Source organism: Magallana gigas, chromosome 5, assembly GCF_963853765.1.
Source record: "Magallana gigas chromosome 5, xbMagGiga1.1, whole genome shotgun sequence".
NCBI classification, from domain to species: Eukaryota; Metazoa; Mollusca; class Bivalvia; order Ostreida; family Ostreidae; genus Magallana; species Magallana gigas.
The window spans coordinates 30,721,647-30,745,867 of record NC_088857.1 but is presented as its reverse complement, the minus strand read 5'-3'; the positions used below and the strand labels follow the sequence as shown (position 1 = coordinate 30,745,867).

Here is a 24,221-nt window from a genome sequence, read left to right as displayed (position 1 = left end):
ATATTTTCTAAATAGAAATAAAAAAAAATAAGTGACAAGTGCGAATGGGATCTAAAAGAACCCGCTGTTGGTAAAAAATGAGGAGAAACTCAATTTCACGCTTTATAAATTGGTTTCTTGTTTTTAATATTTTAAACGAACTCTATTGTCATGGAGGGAAAAAAAGTGGATCTTTTGTTACAAATCTTTGAATCCAAGTGTAAAGCAATTTTGTTCCATGTTCACCGTGATCCACAACAATTTCACGTGTCACCGCGGGTATAAGTTAATGGACACTGGTTATAATTGCTAATGAATGGATAATACACTAGTAGAGCTAATGAAGATTCCATCATACGAGTTATGCAATCGTTACCGTTTTAGTCAATTCTGTTCGTATGTAATTATTGCTCGTTCGAAATGAGATCATTTATTTACTTACTTAAATGAAGAATAAATAATTCATTTTGGGTAATTTGGTATATTTTTAGAGTTGAACCTTCTATTACAATTTTTTTAAATAGTTCTGCTATACAGCTAGTGAAATCGTTAATAAACTAATCTAACCTGAATAGTTGTTTCTTTTTTCATTGTAACAAAGCTTTTTTTTTTTCTTTGAATGTTTTTAAATTTTTATTTTTATTTTTAAAGTATTTGCAGAAATGAGTGAAGCTGGAGAAATCAGAATCACAAAATTCAACGCGAGTATTTTTTTCTTCATCTCAACAATACTTTCTTTGGAAAGCATTTGTAGGATATTAGCCATCCAGATTCAGACAAAGAAAAAATGACATTGCTAAAAACTAGGGCACATTACATTTGATACACTCGCAAAAATCCCAACATATGAGGCAACATATGATACCGAGCTAAACCCAGAGATTCAAAAGACTCTGCTTTTAGTTTTCAGACGCTGCCATTGTTCTTGGACTGCCTTATTAAGAAAGGTTGAAAACGCCGTACAGAAGAACCAAAGGTAACAATTTCGTATCGATTCCAGTAGCAATGTAGGCAGCCTGCGTTCGGCTTCTGGCCCTTTGTTCAACAAGCTATAATTAAAGACCGGAAAGTATTCAAATTTGGTTAAGAAATCGTATTGACCGAGTCCCGAGATTGTATTGTACTGTGAATAAGAAATCAATTCACTTTCTGCAACGAATATTTGTTCAGGTTGTCAGAAGGTATTTTATTTTTTTTCAAATTTTATTTTTGAGAGATTTGAAGGATGTTTGTGTGTATTTTATTTTATATGTATATAATCTTTACAAAAATTAACGAACTTTTTTTTCATGATTGAAGATTGAGTATGATTATTATTGGGGAAAAAAGTGAAAAGTAATGGAGTATTTGAGTGATTTTTTTTTTCTACATCATTCTTCATACCGAGAATTAAACTCTTTTTGAATGGGGTTTGCAGTTTTATTTTTTGTTCTTTCTGGTGCCGTTGGCCATTATACATGCAGATATAATGGATTAGTATTTGTGAAATCGAAATCATTAGAGAGAAAAAAATGACTTCGCTTACGTCTCTTGTTTTTTTTAGTTCAACATTTTGAAGGAAAAAAATTGTCAAATGAATTTTAATGTCGAAAGAAAAGATGTAAATGAAATGACAATCAAAGGATACTGTTATAGTTTTCGTAAATATAGTCGTTAAGTGTAAACCAATGACATTAACGCTTAAAATGTTGTTCGGTAACTGAGCTTTTAATTTGTCAAATATATTTTCCTTGTTTCTAGATTTATAAATGAAATTCAAATGTCAAGCAATAAGTTTTACAGTTTGAAGATGATGTGGGCGAGTTGATATTTGTCTATATACATGTACTTAATAATAATCAGCATGCTTATAAACAATTGTTGACTTGTCAAATTAAAAAGCCGCGTGCGGTTCTTATAAATGTACAGTATATAGTTTAAATTCTAAGAATTTTAATTCTCTTTAAAATATAACACATTTGTCATTCGATTCTCGAGATATTGACAATACAGTGCATGAAAGAAAATAGAGAGTCTACAACATTTTCCAAGTTGAACGACTAATGAAAGTAACTGCAATTTATTTTTTTTATTTTTTTTTTTTGGGGGGGGGGGGTATCCCTCGTTCAGCTGTCGTATAGTTCCCTTGAAAACAAACAATTAAGAAATATATTTCTGATTTAAAATTATTTTATTAATTTAGTCACGGTTTCACCGTACGTATACATGCAAATTACATTAGATAAAATTTTTATACAGTCAACATATCAATGTAATTGATGAAATGTGACAATGGATGTCTAAGAAGAAAAAAATAAGTAAAAATTTTCGCTAAAAACAAAGGAAAATTTATACAAAGGGACCATATAACGCTAAAAGAATATAGGACGAATTGAACAACAAAATTATAAATTACGCCATAGAAAAACGAAATGCAAGGAGCATTAAATACAAGGTACATGAGCAAAAGGAATACGGGTTTCAAAATAAAAACCGCCCGATATAAAAATTCGTGTCAGTACTGATCTCTTTTTTCTTTTTCATTTTCTCTTTTTTTTCCCACTGGCTTTGTATATACAAATTTATAGACTTCATATAAATTAATGAGAACGCACCTGTTCCGCCGTGTCACATGACATGGCAAGCACTGTCAGGTGACCGTGTGTTAAGTCACACGGCGCGGAATTCAAATGTTGCAAACCTTCTGCGCTCAGTGGGAGAGCCCACAAACATTTGACCGCAATAATATAATGTTTACAACACATTCAGGGACTATCACAAGCAGACAAGTCTCCCCGAGAATTCCCGAGCACTATCGGAACGTGCCGAGGCTAGACTGACAGTTTTTACGCTCTAATACTACCATATTCACGTGAGACAAGACTGTTGATTCATCATAGGTTGAGTAGAATACCAGGCAGAATGGTAATGAGACATTGGAGGCATACCGGAAGTCATTACTGACGTCATCGGCGGCATGCTGGACATTGGCATGTAGGACTGTGATGAGGTATAGTTGTTTGCTGGGTGATCGTTCCACTGGGGCTCGTGTTCGGGGCTCACGGAGGACGCAGGGGAAATCATCACAGAATTGTGTGGATTCTGATCAGGGGTCTCCATTTTGAGTCCATTGGGGGGATGATGCCCATGCGCGTTGTGACTGTGAGCGGAAGGCGTCGGAGGGGAGTGTTGCTGAGATGGAGACTGCGGTTGCATGGGTTGCTGGCCTTGAGTTGGTGACGTCACCGGAGTGGGTGTTTGTTGTCCGCTTGCCTGCATAGGATTTGCGCCCTGCTTTATCATCTTCTTAGCCTTTGAGCGTCGATTTTGGAACCAGATTTTAACCTAAAACATAATAAAAGCATAACCTTGAAACAACATGGAAATCCCTTCTTTTTTTTTTTCTTTTATACTTGCGATTGTTTTGTTTTTCGCACAAACACCCGGATATGATTAAGACCTGACTTTTGAAAGGTGGTAATTTAACACTTTGGCTGCATTGTTTTGACCATAGACCGCGGAACGTGTCAGATTTTTGTCAACCAATCAAAAATGTCGATTGACAACTCCTAATTTCCGAGGCCTCCTGCTCGCGAAACAAACTTAAAACAGGGAGAAACTTTGTTAATAGATCGGATCTTATCTGGTAGACTTAATCAATATCAAATCTCTTTTGATCAGGGTGTGGGGTTAACTAGTGAATGTGTCTAACTGAGCACGCGCCATTTCACAAGTAGAGAAGATGCACCTAATCACCCTACGGGGATGCCAGCCTCTTAGAGTACCGACTGGAATTTGAGGCTTTTAGAGGTGCTTGTTTTTCTCACTAAACAACTACAATGGAAACCCACCCCTAAAATTGTTTTACGTTTCATCAAACCGCGTATCACAAAATCTTGCATTGTCGTCGGTTATACAGCGAGCTGAACTCTTAGCTGCAAGTTCTATGAAAAATTCAATTTGGTATAACATGATCATACAAATTAACCTATTTAGTTACATAATAAATTCATTTGATCGTGAGTATATTTGCTGTTTGTTCGTCGCACAATGCAGCAAAGACTTGGTTTCTTGCGGGGCATTTTTCAGTAAGAATTTGATTAATTGCAAATCACCCAGAAATGGTAACTGTTAAATAGATGACAAAAAATTGAATCATTAATTTACGGTAGGTGGACTACTCTTTAAGAAACTCACAAATATAAATTCATTTTTGAAAATCATCAAAAGAATGCAAAATAAAAATTCGGATTTTTAATTATATCCTTTGCTTTTCATGGCTTTATTATGAAATATTAACATACAAGAGAGTAGTGTATGTCTTTTTGAATACTGACGGGTTTAAGGCCTGAGAAAAGACGCAGGACTCACCGATTCTAGAGGTGGGTCCCCATTCAAGCGCCCTTGTTCCGCCAGGGAGAAGAAAAAGGGGGCGGGGCAGCGCCGAGGGTGAACAAAGCTTTCATAAGGTTCGGGTAAGGGCTACTCAATAAAGCAGATGTACATTTTGTTCCCCACTTTAGCAGGACTGAAAAGGCTATTTACACAGAGTAGATTTCGATTGAACAAGTTTTCATAAGTAGACCATTTTATTAAATTTTCTTCGAGAGTTGATGCGTCATTCCATTATGAGCAAATGTTACCGTTATTTGCCGGGACAACTTTTTGTTTTGCAATATCAACATCGGAAAAAAAACAGGAAAAAACTCGGTGCAGAAAATAAAACAAGATCTTTTTGTTAGAAGTCAGAGGGGAAACGCGAAATAGATTTTTTGCATATTTCGACTTGCTGGTCGTCTTTTCTCCTGTTTTAAACACAACCCAAAACTTTTGTCAAACATGGTTTGTCCGTCTAAAGTTTTTCGAGTTTTCGAGTTTTATGGGTTTAGATATCATTATGTGACACTTTTATTTTCGAGTTCAGATAAAAAACGAATAACAATTATATAGGAGGGCGTCAAGTTATATTTCAAGTTAAAACGAGACCCCAAAGAAAATAATCAAAAATAAGATGTCGGGGAATTTGAACAAGACTTTTTTTTTCTACTAGAAATTTCAATTTCTTCAACTCATTTGAAGAATCCGGGTATACTCAATTGTATTCGTTTGATTTTATCGCACATTGCAATAAAAATGGGTTTGACTTGCAAACATCAAATATTCGAATTGGCATTTCCAATTTATTTGCCTCTATTCTGTGGTATGGGTAGGTGAAACATGTCTAAGGTTTTAGATCTTATCGCGAAAGGCAGTCACATGAATCGACGATCACACACCGACTGTTTTTTTCTTTCTTTTCCTTTTCTTTCTCATTCTCCCTCTCTCTTTCTAACTCTTTCTCTCTTTCACGTTGTCCTCTAAACAACAGCAGTCGTCAAGCGCTGGTTTTATATCAGTGTCACTCTAGGCACAATTGACAGACACCTATAGTGATATTACTGATGTATTTATTTCAGTTTCGTTTTTTGACATCTAGCGTACAAATCTTAAGATTGTCATTCTTGTTCTAATACTTGTAAATAAATTTAAAAAACAGTTTTGTTTTCAAAATTCAAAGAATTTATAAATATGTTTATTTTTTTTAAAATATGAAGTAAAATGATTTTTTTCCCTTTATCATAATAAATTCTTTCAATGATAATTAGGTGACTCCGTTAAAATAGACTATACCACAGCATTTGTTTTATAGATTCTAATTGACTAAAATACACTGTTTATTTATTGTAATTTTAAATAATAGTTTAAGAACGCGCCTGAAGAACATAAACTAATAATTATGATAGGAAAATATAAAAATATTATGACAGTTTTTACGGGTGTATTAACAACGTATAATAATTACGATTTTTCATAATTGAGTATTATCAATAATTTCTTTTTACTTTTTTTGCCTTATCAAACACATCTTTCCGAGTGTTTAGTATATAAACAATTTATGAATAGACACAAAAGTTATTCGTAGGACCTCTTCAATAATTCAGAAAATCAATTATTTCGTCGATCGTAGAGTCGGGTGAATTGATAATAGTGTTATGTTTGACTAATTTTTCACTTCTAAATCTGGAACCATACTGTGATGAGGAAAAAAGCCCCCTTAAAATTGTCAATGGATCTAGTAATTGAACTACGCTGAGATCTTGTTAGGTCATTCAGTTATAAAACCAACGAATTACAATAAAGTTGTTGGGGCATACCTTTTTAACATTAGAAAATAATCGGGAAAATTATTGTTCGAAAAATGTTTTTTTTTCTTTGCCTTCTTTTCATTGTCAATTTATATTATAGAAGAGGTCTCCACAATAATTGCGCTTTAATATGATGATATCATTAAATGGGGGGATCTTTATTATGTGAGTATTTGATTATTATGTTAATCATCCCTGTCATTAATGGCTAGTTTCACGGGAATTCTATGAAAAAAAATTTGGCCAATTTGATTCGCTAGGTATGAAAATCCCCCGAGTTACTTGTTTGCTTTTGGCTGTAAGAAGAAACCGATATGTGTAATTTTTGTCGATAATGGAATATTTAGATCTAATCACCCTCCTTAATTCTTTAACACAAGAGAATTAGATCTAGTGGTGTAAATAAGACATCAAACCGCTGAGTTTATTTTGTTATCATGCAATACACGGATCAAAGTCTGATTCAGCTTTGCAAGCCCAGTTAAAGAAATTCAAAACTCAGCCTTATACGGTCAGAGTGAATTTGAATAAAACGAAAGAAAGACATATCTTCTCTCTCTCTCTCTCTCTCTCTCTCTCTCTCTCTCTCTCTCTCTCTCTCTCTCTCTCTCTCTCTCCCTCTCTCCACCATTCACTAGCAAGATTAAAAGACCGTGAAAAAAAATATATTAAGAAAAAACTGACTTTATATGAAGTGTTGTATTCATCATTTGAAAGGACCCAAGGCTTTTAGAATAGAAATGGCTGTCGAAGTTTTTCCATTTAAATGGGGAAAATATAAACTTATTGATATTAGCGCTAACTCTCGTCTCCGCTATTTCAGATTGCTCACAGCGAGGGTCCATTCATCAATAATGTCCGAATAGTCGGGTGGGAGGGGAGCGGAAACGAGCCGCTTCAAATCATAGTGACACCGGTCCCGCCCCTGTCTTGGTGAAAGGGGCCCCAAGTCTGGGATAGGGAGTCCGGGACGTTTCCCCCCTAAACATCTGTCGCTGAACATATGTCCGTAGAGTATATGCCACCTTCGCCATTTCGTCTCTCCTTTTTTTAAATTTCAAAACAACTTATTGATAATGTATATTTGCATGACATGGCAGAAATTTATTTTAAAGAAAAAACCCCGTAAATTTATGCATATTCACATTTTTGATATTTCACCTTTAGACTATTTTTGAACCGATTGTTTAATTCGTTTTTTTTTGTTCGCAATGTGTGCCAAAAAGAGTGTTTTTGCTTCTACCCGTGAACAGCCGGGAGCCTGGTGAACGGTGTTGGTCACACAAAAGGGGAACCCAGTGTAGAAGACTTGTGAAAAGTCTTTCCACACTCCCCCGGCGATGGGGTGCTACAACGACATTGAGAAAAAGACCCTATGTTCACTTTGAAAAAAAGACGGCGAGGGTTTGTTATTCGACATGTTGGCGCCTGATACAGACTTCCCATCAAAAACTTAGGTTTACTTTTAAAAATTGAATTTTTGTAAAGCGATCTGATGCCTTAGTATGGAGCGAGGCGCAACTTAAACGTTTTAGGGAATCAATTTATGGCTACATTTTGAAGTGATACTAGGTGTGTATTTACTCTCGTTTTGTTCTGTTGCGCTTCATGTGCAACAGTTTAAAAGGAAACCAGTGTTAGTGTAAGTACGGATTTAGACTTTTTGATTACAGACGCATGCATTTAATGCTTTGTAAATACGACTCTCTAATGAGTTAACGCATGCGTGATCAATTGATGAAAACTCCAATTTAGACAGCAATAAGTTTCGATCCAATTCACACACAATCTTCGCGGGAAAAAGTGAGGGAAATCTTGAGATTTTCGAGACTACCATTAAAACTTTAAGAATTATTTCATATCATATATTTTCTCTAAGTTCAAATTTAATTTGTCCCCTCATTACTTAAACATTAATAACACAACATTTTAATGATTTTAAATTTCAACTTTCGAAATGAAATATATAACTGCTATCAGAAATTCGAATATTCCCTTTTCGCTCTTTATACTATCTACATTCATATTTTTTTTGCAACAACTCTTAATCCAAGGCTTTGTCAAGGTGTTTTCTCTCTTAAGACCAAGAAACAATAAAATGGAAAACAGGAAAACGAGGAGGTAAGCTATTTCAGACACGTGTGAAAGCAATTAAAATACTACATGGAAATTGTATATTTATTGAAACATCTGATAATATCATATTTTGGTACAAGCTATGAAGTTCTAAAGAATGTTGTTCGGCGGTGAGGGGGTGTTCGCCAAAGATACCGGTAAACTTATCCCCTCCACAAATCACTGCTCAAGTTTACTTTTACCCATTCTTTTCAGGGGGGGAAAAGAGTTTTATGGGAAGAGAAACAGTGTTGGGTTTAATTATTCATGTGAGAAAAAAAAATCAACATTTCACAACCAAGCATTGCTTGAAGACAGGAATATAATACGAAGTTTGTGTAAAACGATCTTAAATGTTAAAACAGATCCCTCTTTCGGCGCATAGTCAACGGGGATAATAAAAACTAATTTCAGTACGTGGATTGTGTGCGCGAAATTTTATATTGCAAATAACAGAGGGGTACGGTTACATATGATCCCCCCATCCACACATAAAATTCAGGTAGGGCCGGCGCGTTCGGTTTGATGTGTTTGGGAACCCATCTCACAGGTGCTACTTGCAACAATGTTTGGAATATAAAGTGCAGATTTGTGAATTTTAAAATGCTATAACACCTTGCAATTTCTTGTTAAGTACTTGGGGTGATGTTTTAACAGCACATACATCATGAATTTGATGAGCCAGTCCAGTTCTGATCGTTAGAACTACGTCCTTCGGTTAGAATTTTAGAAACAAGATATTCCGTTCGAAATGATTCACCAATATACTATGTTTTTCTCTTCCAGCATATACCTAACAATCTACAGGTATAGCGATAAGATAAATAAATACATGTAAATGATTTATCCGATGCATTCTTAATTTTTTTTTCTTGTAAATAATGCAAGAGTTTCTTGGGAAAGAGAAAGAAATCTGATTTATGTACAAAGCACCTTGATAAAGTGTATCAAGTAAATCATAATTTAAAAAAAAATTAGTTCACGGTGAGCATGCCTATTGTTTTATATTTGTTTGATTCATTGGGACACCTCACCTTCATCCCCACTCTGATAAGATAGATAGATTTTCGTTTATCATACGTTTCATTGCCACAACCCATGAATTCTAAACATAATTATTCTGAAATGAATCAATAAGATTCATTCTCAAGTGAATTCTATTTCTTTTTTAATCATCCTGCATTTATGAATTGTTGGTTAAAACCTTGTAAATTCGTACGCTTTAACCAAATTTACAGCTCGACAAAATTAAATATAATAGCCTGTTTAAATTGATTTCATTTACTAGTATTTATTTTTCATGTACGTAATAATTTTCCTTGAAAACCTTGTCAAATGTAACAGAGGCCTGTATGGATGAAAGAAAGAATGAATGAATATATATATGTATGTCAGTCGGCGTTAATATATTTCTAGAATCGGATTTTCTTAGTCAGCTACCGCTTCTCAAACGTTTCAGAAGCGGTTGCGGATTAAGATATTTTGAATAATTTGAATTTGATTGGGTCAGCGTAGGAAATTTTAATTCCATTCTTTTTTTTTTTATCTTGGTATATACTAGTATTATAAAACATGCAAATCTACATATCTGCAATTTACTATGTGAAATCTTATATTCAATTTCACGCCAAATTAATAATTAAAGAGTGAAGAAAAAAATTGAATAAATGAATTAGGAAGATTGTATTTCCATTATTGTAAATTATCAAACGTAACTAGATCATTGCAGTTTACAAAACACCCAGTGTTGGCTTATTAAATAAAATGATTTTTGAAGACGAAAAAAAAAACGATTAAAAAAAAAATGAATAGAATATCTACATTCAAACAATAAGTATCTAAAACAGTTTTACTAATTTTAAGAATAAGCTTGATTTCATTTTAACCATTTTTATAGAATTATCTTGATTTCAAACGTTTTCCTTGTCACCGTGATGGTTTGATTCGGGCATTATCGAGATAAATTGATTTGGTATCCTATCTCTGAGGGCCTATTGAAGGAGATAGCGTATCAGTAACTAGTTAATCAAGAAATAAACGGAGAATCTGTTCACATCGATTTTGTAGAATGTTAAAATACAGGCACAAAAAACGGTCGCTTTTCAAAAAGTTAAGTAGAACGTGATTTGAACATATTAGTTTTGAATAAGCATGATAAAATCGATGGAGTTATTGTAAAGCAAGACAATAGAAAGAAATTCTGACCTACCTATATCAATATATTTATATATGAAATTTACCAAACAATTCATTCAAAGAATAAATAAATAAATAAATAGGATTGCACATGAACTTTGATTTAATAAAATTTACACATTTTTCTACTCGATCTTTAGTATTTATTTGAAAAAAAAAATCTATTGTATTTTAGGATATTAAGAATAATTTTGCACATTTATGTTAGATATTTGTTTGTATACCTGTGTATTTTATTTTTCAATTTCATTGTATCTGTTATCGACCTATAACCAGACGCTCTCGCCATGATGCACTAAAAACCAAATTTGGGCAGTGACACGCGAATTCTTCTAGTTCACGTGTTTTGGGGATGAAATCAGCTGGTTATAGATTTTGATCTGCGTTTGCCAAGTGAAACCTGGTACAGTATTCGGTGTCTTGTAGTAGAACGGGTCAAAACGCACAGAGCACACGAAATAGATCTATAAACAAAGCGACGGGACTAGGTGTGTATTGATTTACGCGTTTGTTAATCGCATAGTGCACCGCTAAAAAATTGACGGAAGTTTATCCGGAAAACACAAAGTACATTCATGGGATATTACTACCTATAATTAATATTTATTACAAATGAAATAAAAATAACTAAATTGTTTATCGTTCTTTAAAACATGAATTCATTTTTAATCTAAGAATGCAGAAAAAGATGATGAATTTAAAAAAATTGTATAGTTGTGAAGTTTGAAATAAAATGTGTCGTAAAGTTGACTGCGTTATTTTTTTTTAATCTGTTGTTTATTTACTTTAGAATATTTAACACTATATTAAACCGCAGAAAAAAATTCTCATAACTTATTGCATTTTAAAGTTCATAATATGTCAAAATATGGAAAACTATAGTTTCAAAATTTCTACACATTATTTTCTCACACGAAACAATATTGGCAATGAGACACAGATCTCGGGAAGGTGTAAAATTAGGCACTTTGAATGACCCTATCCGTAAATTTATTTCCGTAGCGGGTCCTGAGGATATAGGGATCTTTACAATAAATAAGAGAGATAATTGGTAGGTATGTGGCCTATTTGTAAATCCCCCCGGGGTTAGGGTAAAGAAACAATATCTGATAAGAAAATATCTGTTAAAAACAGTTGTCTTATTTGTTTGAACAGAGCTTTATGCTATTGAATGGAGTAGGTAAGACTAGTAATTACTAGACAATTAACGGAACACTATTGCCTCGGGCGGAGAGAGCCCTCGAATGGCACTGAGTAAACCTTGTAGAATTGATAAAATTTAAAATTATATAACTCTTACTTAAAAACGTATTTCTATGCTAGAAATAATTGACTATATAGTATACTACAAGAACAAACATTTCACCAAATAAAAACACATAAAAAACTATAAAAAATGATTGTTTGAAGTAAGTTTTATAGGACTCCGCTTTAATATTTATTTGAGTCTGAACAAGAAATTTAATAGCCGCTTGCAAGTTCTGAATTGATTTTAACAATGAATGAAGAAGTTTCGTTTCAATTCGGTTACTTCCATAACTTTCAAAATTATCAAAGGTTTTTTCTTGTTTATAAACAACATTAAAATAACTGATCTGATCATGATGTACTTTTTTGGGGGTGTTCTCACTGTTGTTTTTTCAAAGATGCCAATACACGTGCAGGACATGGGGGGGGGGGGGGGGCGAAAGCTATTCGAATTGTTTTGAATTACAAAAGTTTTCATCTAACATATTCAATAATGCACGGTATTTTCTGTATTTACATACCTGTGTTTGCGTGAGGCCAAGGGATGCGGCGAGTTCCGCGCGCTCGGGAAGGGCCAAGTATTGCGTCCGCTGGAAGCGCCTATTCAGTTGCTGCAATTGTAGGCTTGAGTATATAGTTCTAGGTTTCCTCATCTTTTTGCCCTTTCCGTTAATTCGAAGCTCTTCCATTTGAGATTTATCTGCAAAAAAAAAAAAATTACAAAAGAATGGAAAGTTGGCCCCGTGTTCTTTACTTTAAAAAAACCCATGAACGTTATACCATCATCTCTGACAGATCTCTTTTTAAGCCCCGTTTTCAACATATTGCAAATTAACACAATAGGAAATGTGTTTTAGGCAACAAAAAATAGTCAGGCTTCTCTAAAATCTCAGATATAGATTTCTCTGGGCAAAAGAGTTTGAAGTGACAATGATCTGATTGAATGCAAGAATTGATATCGTGATATTGTTTTTAAGCCGGATCCTGCAGACGTTTGTTGCAGGCAGATTTCAACACAGACATGACTGTCATAGGGACGACGCCGACTGCCAACAGTCTCGGATAAAAAAAAATGGAGAGAGAAAAAAATCACGACACGAGGTCTCTTTGTTATTGGGTAAAAAAAGAATGTTATGTTTTTGAATCGTGTACTGGAGCGATTTTCTTGGTGTCTGTGTAAATTGTTTACTTTTTCACAACCTGAGAGGAAATAAGCGTCGATTTGCTGACAGAGACTGATGTGGCATTATAAACCCACACCGCATGATGACAAGTTCTTTTTGTACGGGTCTTGTCTCCCGCAGTGCTTCTTCTCAGTGTGTCCGCCATTCAAAATGAACATCACCAAAAAAATGCACAAAACAAAGAGTTATTACCGTTCAACGCTTATTTCAACTTTGGATATTTAAAAAAAAAAAAAAGTAAAAGAAAAAAAAATTACCCGACTTGTAATTTGTCCATAAACCTTATGAATATAGGTAACCTAGTTTTTCGAATTTTTTATGGGAAAAAATTGATTTTACTAAATGGGAAATTATTTTAGAAAATATTGAGAAGTAATAAAAGAAAAAGGAAGAATTCAATATAATTAACACCATCTTGTTTTTGTCCGCATAATACAATTAAGAATTAATAGGATACTTAATTCTTCCTTCACATTTCACGGGAAAATCAGACGATTTCATTGATGAAAATTAATTTTATAAAAGATGCGGTCAGAAAAGTAAATTAACAGTCCAAGTTTGGTCGAGTTTGATTTATCACAGGAGGAAAATCCATAGTTTAATTACATTTTTGTAGTTATGTGTGATATTTAAGTTTGACACTAACAGCTAAACAAATAAGTATATCTATTGGCTACTTACCATCCCGGGTGGGAGAAGGGCTCTGATACGGAGGCATGGAGAACGGGTGTCCTGTAGGGGGGTTGTAGGATGATGGAGACATCGGATTCATGTGGAACGGGTACCCCAGCGGCGGTCTGGTCTGTGGGTTGGAGAACACACTGTCCCCGTGCTGGCTGGGGTGGTGGTGGGTCTGGTACGAGGAGCGGATAGGGTAAGCGGGATGTCCCATCCCCATTCCCTGCTGCTGGAGCTCCATGAAGGCCGATTTTCCGGACATTTCCTGGTCCAGTCCATGGCCATCTACATTTCCCACATTAATCATAACTCGTCCTGCTTGAGAATCACAATCAGAAATTCCTCCAAATTAAGTCCAATTTCTGCAGATGCAAAAATTAAGGTCTATTAGGTCCCGATTAAACTGTTACCTCAATATCAGCGCATTGAATCTAGTCGGGTAGACCCAATTCGCTATTACGACCCACTTGGTTTGATAATAAGGCAATATTTCCTTTTCAACTTATTAAAGGTAATTTAGGGATAAGTATTCAAAGAGGCGACTGATCGTACACCCTAAGTACACGTACTCATCTCAATATTAAATGCTATTACCGTCATCCGTACCCTGTACTTAAATCACAAGAGACGTCCTCAATACAGTGGAGAAGTTGTCACGGTTCGTAAGCCCCGCCCACTAATCACAAGACGGCACGCCATTGGTCCAATTCACTGAGTTCCAATTCACTGTGAGCAATCAGCACCGTCCAATACTCCGCTTAATACTCCTCTTTAGGAGAAAATGAGAAGAGAAAAATATGAATTATTATCACAAAGCAAATAGGATAGAAGTAAAAAAAAAAACCAAAACAACAAAACCAGTAATCCAGCAAACACCACAAATTAGGGCTGAAAGAAAATCAAGTCTCGATTTATTCCAAATAAATATATCTTTAATCGTTGAAAATGGTTTCAAAAGCTCCGGAAACTAAGAATGCAACTTTTACATATATTGTAACTATGCAATCATTAAAATGATATTTTGATAGAAATATAGCCACAGACGAGCCCAAAACATATATTGATTATCTTGTTATTGTCGATGCATTCTCCATTTTGTCTTGTTTCTTGGCTAGACAGTTCACATTCTCTCTCTCTCTCTCTCTCTCTCTCTCTCTCTCTCTCTCTCTCTCTCTCTCTCTCTCTCTCTCTCTCCACAGAATAGTATGCCTTATACTTTTATCATAAATAAGTTTAGATTTTTACGTCATTTTTATTTGAAGGGGGTGGGGTGAATCATTGAATCTTTTCTATGTATTACGATGCTGTAGAAAGGTTTGGAAACCCCTGTTTCGTGTAAAGATCAACAATAAATCAAAAGGTGAATGTCGAATGCATCTTCATGCAAATAAATTTAAAACAGAGGAGTGAATAGCAGATAGCTTGATTGAAGAAAAAAAAATCACCAAATGACAAATACATGTTCAAAAGTATTCTTCGAAAATATTCCTCGAATTCCACATAATAAACCTCTCGCATTTGAAATGGAAAGCAAAACAACAGGGCTAATGACTTTTGATTTTTCAACGCAAACATTTCATTAAAAAGCCTTTTTGTAAATATTTTGTACTGTTTATTTTGAAAGAAATAAAATTAAAGATGTTTTTTCGTGGTTTTAGAAAAAACCAATATTAGACGGAATATGAAAACGAAAACAGGACGGACGCCCAATGGTATCTTCCTCATGTAGAGCGGCCGATTAACTTGATCAATTAGACAAAGAAAAGTAATAAGATTACCATTGAACAATGCACGTTAGAAATTAGGATTTTTTTAAATAAAAAAAGATAAAAAGAATTATCACACGGTGTTGTATGCATCTTGACCCATGCTTTCCTATCGTAGAACTTTTCTTCCTGGGCGTTTGTTTAAATCAAAACGGAAAAGGTTTTATTCTGTGTTTGTATTGAAATGAGAAAAGAAAGTTCTTATTAAATAATTGCACGACAAAACGGGTAGCTACATGTATATTCTGAAGAAGAATAAAGATATCGTGAGTGAAATGCATTAAGCATGTTGATTACTAGTGAATATTACACCGCTATAGTTCAGATAAAAAAAATTAGATTTATAACAATCACCTAAAATATATCAATATAAATGATGATATGTGACTAACGCAAAAAAAAAAAGCTTGTACATATTGTATGAAAAACTTGAGAGAGAGAGAGAGAGAGAGAGAGAGAGAGAGAGAGAGAGAGAGAGAGAGAGAGAGAGAGAGAGAGAGAGAGAGAGAGAGAGAGAGAAAGAGAGAGAGAGAGAGAGAGATATGTATGTGTTTGAACATATAAACGTAGAACATATTGTGCAACAATAGAAAATACATGTAGATGTACTTTAGAAAAGACAGTTGGCTTAAATACATTGGTTCATGTATGTATGAAACCTAATTAGCAACCGCTGTCCGATTTCAAACCTTAGATTGATTAAATTGTAAAAAAAAAAGGACTTAAAGTAAATATTGATTAATTGTTATCACCATTTCGCAATATATGTCAGTTCTGAATTTAGACAGCGAATCTGAAAGGAGGAGGGGGGGGGGGGGGCAGAGTAACAGCGGAAATCTAGAAGTTTATATTAAAGAACGAAAACAAAACGAGTTACACAAGGAGATGGCAAAAAGATGAAAGGGGTGGTAAAAAGAGGGGGTGAGCAGGAGGGGGTGTCTGCTTATATCCACCATTTTGCTTGCAATTTTTTTGAATTGCTAAAATAATTCAAGTTAGTTAGAGCACAAGATTATTCTAATTTACGCAAGCAGATTTTACCTGACAACAATTTTTTTTTCCAATTGATTTAGTATCATTAAGATTTTTCTTTTATGTCATGCATTGATATATTGTTGATTTTTTGTATCTCAGGAAAAAAAGAAGAGTGAATAAGATCCTGAGGTACGTCATGTGATCTAAATTGGACAGCCTTATTCGGAATAGGATGGAATTGAACAAAAAAAGTTTTGAAGGATCAAATGTGACTGGTAAAATTTTTGTAGTAAGTATATAAGTAAATGAGTCAGTGAATGAGTAAGTAAGTAAGTAAGTAATTAAAAATGTAATTTAAGAAAGTAAGTAAGTGAATAAGTGAATGAATGGGTAATTAATTAATTAATTAAGTCAGTCAGGCAGGCAGTCAGTTAGTCATAAAGTAAGTAAAGTAAGGAAAGAAGAAACAAAGTAAAAAAAATATTGACCACACAGCCTCATAAAGAGAGTGTATTTTTTTAAAAAAAGATTTCATTATCGCTTTTTTTCTAAAGTACATGTACAATATCATTTTAAAATTGTAACGTCACGCAGTGGCTGTTTTAAATGTAAAAGAATTACAGGATTATGTAAACAGGATTTGTCGATCAAATTTTCTTTCACATGCCCCCTAGAAAGAGTTTAATTTTTTTCTTTTTCTTAACGTATAATATATCACATGTATACTCAGGAGTAAATACATGAGACAAAGGGACATGCATTTTATCAACCAATTGATTTTTATTACAGAGCTCAAAGAAAAAACTATAAGTCCCCCTAAATATTTAAACCAGTCGATTATAAGACCTAATGTAATTGTAAGTCCTGATGTAGCCTACCTGAAAGTCTAAATGTAATTGTACATGTAGGTCCAAATGAAATTACAAGTCGTCATGTAAATGTAAGGACCAATGTGCCCTTACGTCATTTTAAGTTCTAATGTAGTTGTAGATCCTTATGTAAGTCCTAATGTTATTGTAGATCCTTATGTAAGTCCTAATGTTATTGTAGATCCTTATGTAAGTCCTAATGTAATTGTAAATTCTTATTTATTGTAAATCTTAATGTATTTGTAAGTCATTATGTTTGGGGTTGTTTTACTTGATTTTCTGAGTCTACTAGTGCACTGTATTTCAATCTTTGAGGATGCATTATTCAGTAAAATTACTTAAATTTGTACGATGGAAATTGCTCAATATGTTTGAGCCATGTTGTAAATAGGTCAAAATGTTCAAACTATGTTTTATAATTGATTGTTTAATTTGCAATAATTTATTCATTTTCCGCAATAAGATTAAAAGAATATGACTTAACTAATCTTATTTAAATATTTTGGTGGGTGGTAGTGTTCCTTTTACACATTGCGGTTTTTTTTTTTGAATCCTTCATAATTTTGGACCTGTGCTTCAGATTGAGTATCTATTGGCTGTGTGCTGTTTGTTATACTCCAATGAAAACACTGCATTTCAATTCAACTAATTTCTCTAAATAAATCAACATGGTCTGTTTTCTGATTTTGTTGTTACTATCAGTAGTAGAATCGACCATGAAGAGATCGTTTATGAAACCACATTTACCAAAACAAAGTGAATGCACATAAGGCCTTACAATCACCTTATCTAAACATTTACAGAGTGTTTTATAATTATCTTTCTTCGAGCTAATCCGCATTATAAACCAATCCATTGATATGTGTATGCATATTATTGCATGACGTCATCAGGGACTTACATACGATCTGAACTCAGCATTGTCAAATATTATTTTTTCGTCTTCGATGTCTAGAACTAACAAATATGACATTTTTAATTATTCGTCATCAAATCTGGAATATCATCAGTGGAGTTCCTATGAGATGCAGAAATCAAAACTCTTTGTTTTGTAAACAAAGCTCTATGCATGTTTTTTTTTACATATCTAGGTGTGTTGATGCCAAAACTTTTCTATGGTGTATTTTACTGTAAAAAAAGTTGAATATGAATGCAAATGAAACATTTTATATTGTTTATGATATCGATGTGTCATCATATGTAAAATATAATTGAATATTAACAGTACATCATTTGTAAACAAAAACAACTTGAAGGCTTGGCCCCCTATTTTTATCAAGAAAGAATTCTAAGCTAAGTATATCACTTGTAACCTAACTTCTGAGATTCAAATTTTATTCGAGCATAATAATTGCCCAAGATGACCATTCTAGACATTAAATTAGAAAAATAGAATATATCTTTTTTAGCTCAGTTTGTTTGATTTTTTTGAAAGTGTACTTTTGAGTATACACGTCAGTTCTATTTTATATATAAGGTTGAAAGCCAAAAACAATAAATAAATAACCCCCCCCCCCCAAAAAAAAAAATACAAAAAACAAAACAAAACAACGAAACAGGACTATAAGTTAATGTTAATGAATTTGTTTTTTAGTTTGTATCGATCCAATAATTTTACTAATTAATCGTATAAATTTGTAAGCTATTGTTTTGTTTATTACAGGTGCTGTTTTGTAGGCAGCTGTTTTTCATGCCAAGGACACAGGAAAACAAAATACTAATTTAGTATAAAATTTGATCTTGTGGCATGTGTTTATCATACCCATTCCCGAACATAACCACCCCACCCACCCACCACCTCCAAAGAAAGAAAGAAAGAAAGAGAGAGAGAGAGAGATAGAGAGAGAGAGAGATCAATGAAATACTTGAAATCACATATTGGAGCACTTAAGTCATTGTGACTATTATTCATAAATTATCATTTTATAGTCTTTCTTTCGGGTCTCTATAAAAGTTATGAATATGCGCCCAAGATTTTGGAGAATCATGCATGGCATTTTCAATTTTGATATCTAAGTGAGAAAAACAATGAAGTAAAGAAGGAACTAACTTTGACGGATACATATGCTCTCAGTGTACGTTTACACTAGTACATAGTCTGTACGCTAAAATTCCGTTTAATAACAAAAAAGTATGTCTAGGAATTATTGGTCATATCACAGTTTGAGCATTTTATTTTGGGCTTATACATGTATTATTTAATGAACTTCATAGTAATCTAATTCTTTTCATACAAATTAATGATAGAAATGGTAGTTGTACGCACGGATTGTGATTTCACCTTAAATTTGTGAAACATTTCTTTAAAAACGATAGCAAATTATGAATCATAATTCATAGAAAGAAATGAATATAGTTGTAATGACAGTTTCACGTGTTAAGAAAAAACTCCGATCCTATCTATGATATTTACAGCTTAATGTAGTATGTTACACCATGAGATATTGTGAGTATGTATATACATGGAAAAAAATACATGATGCTTAAAATATAATCATCATTTTTAAAATTATCAAATAGTGTACAATAATTGACCAAACACATATTTCAAAGTTTCTTTAAAAAATAAATAATATTGTAAAAGCCCCAGCGAGTTTCGAACCCTTGTCCGGTGGAACAGCCAACGATTTAACCTATTGCGCTACGTTATTGGGAAAAAAAATCGCTTATTCTAACGTCCCTAAACTATCAACGTATAATTTTCGTCGATACGAAAAATGAATGTACATGATATGTGAATATTTATTTTAAATATGTAAAAGTTATCAAACAGATTTTCTTTTTCTTTTTTTTCCCGTGCTGTCGCTGTTTGTTTTCTTATTATAATAACAATAAGTTAAGGGGAAAACATTTAATCAAAACTTAAAGTTTTCATAACCTTCTTCATTTAAAAGGTACATTTAAATGTAATTATAGTTGTTGATAGCATTCTGAAGAATGTCTCATTTGATAATTAAGAATATGCCTACAAAATGGTAAAATGTGGGCATAAATGAGGATGTTTTTCAACAAGAAGCCAAAAACGTGTTAATTAATGACTGTTTCAATTTTCTGGAAAGGTTGTAGCAAAGGTTATGCTTTACGCAGTTACCGTTTTTTTAATACATGCACGATATTTATTATAAACATGTATACGATAACAAAAAGCTTAAAAATCGTTCACTTAATAAAATCAACGTGCAGTTGTGAAATTTGATATCAATAAGTACAACACATTAAAAAAAAATGCGTTAGAAAATAAAATTTTGTCCATTAAAAAATTATAACAAAAACAACTCCTTTGATACAATGTATTAAAAAATCGTATTGCTGTCACTATACAAGCTTTCGCCTCGTTTTGGCATGCGACAACGTATGACAAACTATGATACAAACATCCCGAGTGTGCTTGTAAACAAAATAAGATGATGATTAACATTAATTAATTCACACAATTAACTGGTTGCGATAAACATCGATAGGTCAAGGATCAAAGTGACAGAGACCCCGATCTACCTTGTGCCCCGGGGTCCGACAACCAACTCCTTCACACTTGGGTGTCAAAACAACATGCAAGGGAGTGGAGCCATTGTTGAACCTCGTCTCGATATGAAATTCCCAACAAAGCAGACGATCTTCGCACAACCTTGGCGCCGAAAGGACAAAACCTGCCGAACTACAAAAGGGCAAAGTAAAAAAGAGTTTTTGAGATTTAGATGAAAGAATAACGGTATGTTACTGTGCTTCCATGAGAAACTGATGGAAGACAAAATGCCCCCCCCCCCCAAAAAAATATGATAATAGAAAATAGTTTAGACGAACGGACTACATTATTTTCAACATTTTTTCATTTAACTAAAATGCAAAATGCAATGAGTTTTATACTTTGTTAGAAAAACTGCCCAAACTCCTGATAATATATAAGATTGAAAATCACCATAGTAATATTCAAGGTAGAAAATAAAAATTATTTTTTGTCTCTTTTAAAGATATACATGTATACAAAGATTATCACTGACAGAAAATAATAAGAAAAACATTTTAAAGCTACAAAAAGCTACAAAAGTTAAATTAGTGATCTTTAAAAATCTGTTTATATGAGAATGAACACCAAATGAAATCAAGGCAGAGATATTCATAACCATTCTTATAAAATTAAAAAACCAAATATCCATAGGCCTATATCTTTATTTCTGCACCTGAACAATACAACAGATCCAGGTCAGACCATTATAGTTAAAACTCTTCAAAATTCGCAAATATTGAAAAGGAATTAAAACCAAAGCGTGACTTTGCAGAAAAGTTTTGTTTCAAAATGACTTTTTATCTGACATTGGGATCAGAAAATTGCTGCAAAGCCAGCAAAGTTTATTTGAGGGAACAGCATACATTGAAATAGCACACAACGGTCTATCAGGAACGGTTCTTTGCCAAATGTCTTATTGTTTGAAAAAGGAAATAAAAAAAATCAATCGGTGGGGGAGATTAGTGAAGTTTTTCGCTTCAGCTGATTTAGAGTATTGATTATGATAAGTTATAGAAATTGTGAACGCAGATACTATAATGGGACGTGTGACCTATGAGGAAAGTCTTACAAATCTGGCAATGAAGAGGAGTTTGGAGTAGACGTTTTTTACAACTGTCTGTCACGCAGAAACCATTTTGCTATGCGCTGATTGGTCGGCGCGCCCCCTGTAGGGGATATCAGATGTCACAAGAAGGTCAATTGGATATCGGACACTTCTAAAGTCAAAAGTCGTTATTTGGTTTGATATAATAACTTTGACTTGACATGCGATTTCTGGATTATAAACGAGGTCTCCTCCTTAAAATGAATTGTTAAAAGAATTTAAAATCTTTATGTCTCGTAATATATATGTCACTAGTACATTTTTGACATGAATATTAATGTACTAATACAAATATTGCGATTATTTTGTTTTTAATTAATATACTAGTATACATAAGGATAATCGCACTCACTTGATAATCAAGCCTATATTTTCCTCACTAATTTACTTATTAATGTAGAATATAAAATAGAACTATTTCATTTACGTATAAAAACAAGCAAACATTTTCACATAATTCCTTGCATCGACAATTTAAAAAAAAAAGAAAAAAAAGAAAATGCTTCAAGCCCCGTATGCTATTTCTTTTGGAAGTTTTTGAAGTTATCATTTAAAAAAAGGAAGCTCTCAGTATTTGTTGGAGTGAAATATTCACAACAAGATCTAAGTTTCCAGTGTAATGATGACAGTAATAAAAAACGCACAATGAATTTTGAATATCGTATCATTAAATGCGCATTATCATACTTGGGCATATATCAACGATACGTTTATGTCTCAATTTGAAGTGTATTATCATTTTTATTGACTACTTCTCAGCCTTTCATCGTCTCTTAATGTGCATTAAACTTGCCAGCGATCCCACCTAGCGGATTTAACACACAGATGGACGTGAATTCCACGAACATTATTCACTGCTAGTTGTGAAATATCCGATGACAATTTGTTGTTATATAATACGGTTATATGCCGTCTATCCAGCTTTTAGCTATTTATCCCCAGGTTAAAAGAAGAGGTGGGGGGGGGGGGGTGTTGCTTCAGCCGCTGAGTAAAGGATGTGATTTACGACTCAAGAAAGGGGGGTCTCGGTATCAAGAGAAAAGGGGGAAAATAACAAAGAAACAGAAAAATAAAACGAATTTGAAACTTTCCAAAAAAGTGTAATGTTAAAATGAATTGTAAGGTGTGTGGTAAAAGAGATGGGTAAGCGGTTACAAGGGTAAATAAACTCACTCGACCGGGTCGGGTCGTGGGAACTAGCGAGGATAACTAAGTTATATATCGTCCTCTCGTGCAGTGTTGCTGTTTTTCCCTTTTACAAGAACATGCCGAATGAACAATCGCGATGTCGTATGCAGTGTAAATGAAAGGCCGATGTACTCCGAATAATGAATATGAACAGCAGGAAGTGTCGCCATAACAGTGGAAGTCGCCCGGGGTTCCTCTCCCCTATACGTAACGTGCCGTGCTCCTCCATTTCCCCCACGGATTCAACGTGTTTGTTTATGATACATATTTTCTTCCAAGCCTCAAGCACGTATACAATTAACATCAGGACAGCAACCACTTCTAATGCCGTTGAAAAACAATCCAGAACAGAAAAAAACAACCAGTTCTTGAAATACAATGTGCATGACGCACAGATACGTAAATATAATTAAAAATCAGCGTAAAAAACACCAGGAAACACACATTATTTCTATATACATAAAAAGTTTCATCTCACTTACTCTTCTCCGTCCTTTCCAGAAAAAAAAAAAACACACACCAAAACTGCCGATTCCCATTCAATAGCTTGCAAGACCAAACATAGCTGAACAGTCTCGGTCATCTTGTTGTACGTCTTAGCCAACATAAAACATGGTTTAAACACTTCCCCGTCTTTTCAACAGCATCAAGTAATCGTCTTTGATTCTATCTAGGCTCTGGAATTTTTTTTTTCTTTTCCTCTGTACGGAGCAATTCCTGTTTGATAATGAGTATACCCACCCAGGTTTTGTTGAGCGATACATTATACAGGATTATTCCGCGGGGAAATTTGTAATTTTCATCCAATTTGATCTCTGAAAGAGTGCTTAAGATAAATAGAGGAGATAACTTTAAAATTACAGTATTTACACAGCTATTTGAGAATTTGGCGTTATTATCTAATGTATAAGGCTAATCAAATTATCCTTGTCGCAAATCATTGTTAAGCTATTGCCCTGCCCGTGCTTCTCACTTTTAAACTGTCAAAAGCAATTGTACAAGTCTCAGCTAATTTGATGATTTGATTACCGAGTCTTTTTACACACCCCGCTGCCTCTTATAACTCGAATTAAATTAATATATTATAATCTTGTTGGTTTCCCTTTTTTATTTCTAGTGGTAAGATTCATGAATAGTCTATAATTTGAAATAGAGACCGTTACATGGTCCTTGAAGTAATAACTACAGGCTTGAAAGTTACATAAATGACGTTAATTGAAGCTTCAGTTTAATAAATGACAATCTTAGA

General features: G+C 33.7%; 1 protein-coding gene across 4 annotated transcripts; it reads right to left on the bottom strand.

The window, feature by feature from the left end:
• Positions 1-2,130: 2,130 nt before the first annotated feature.
• Positions 2,131-23,650, bottom strand: LOC105338251 (homeobox protein Dlx6a). Of its 4 annotated transcripts, none has more exons than XM_011443269.3 (5): positions 23,455-23,650; positions 14,159-14,333; positions 13,568-13,926; positions 12,224-12,402; positions 2,131-3,303 (listed from the first exon to the last, which is right to left on the bottom strand). In XM_011443269.3, exons 3-5 carry the CDS (start codon positions 13,869-13,871, stop codon positions 2,827-2,829), a joined length of 960 nt encoding a protein of 319 aa, XP_011441571.1. In that variant the 5' UTR covers positions 13,872-13,926; positions 14,159-14,333; positions 23,455-23,650; the 3' UTR covers positions 2,131-2,826. The 4 variants fall into 4 exon arrangements, with proteins under 4 accessions (XP_011441571.1, XP_034323569.1, XP_034323562.1 ...); XM_034467678.2 differs by lacking the exon at positions 23,455-23,650 and adding an exon at positions 20,670-20,826; XM_034467671.2 differs by lacking the exon at positions 23,455-23,650 and adding an exon at positions 20,670-20,826 and having other exon boundaries at positions 14,171-14,333.
• Positions 23,651-24,221: the final 571 nt, after the last annotated feature.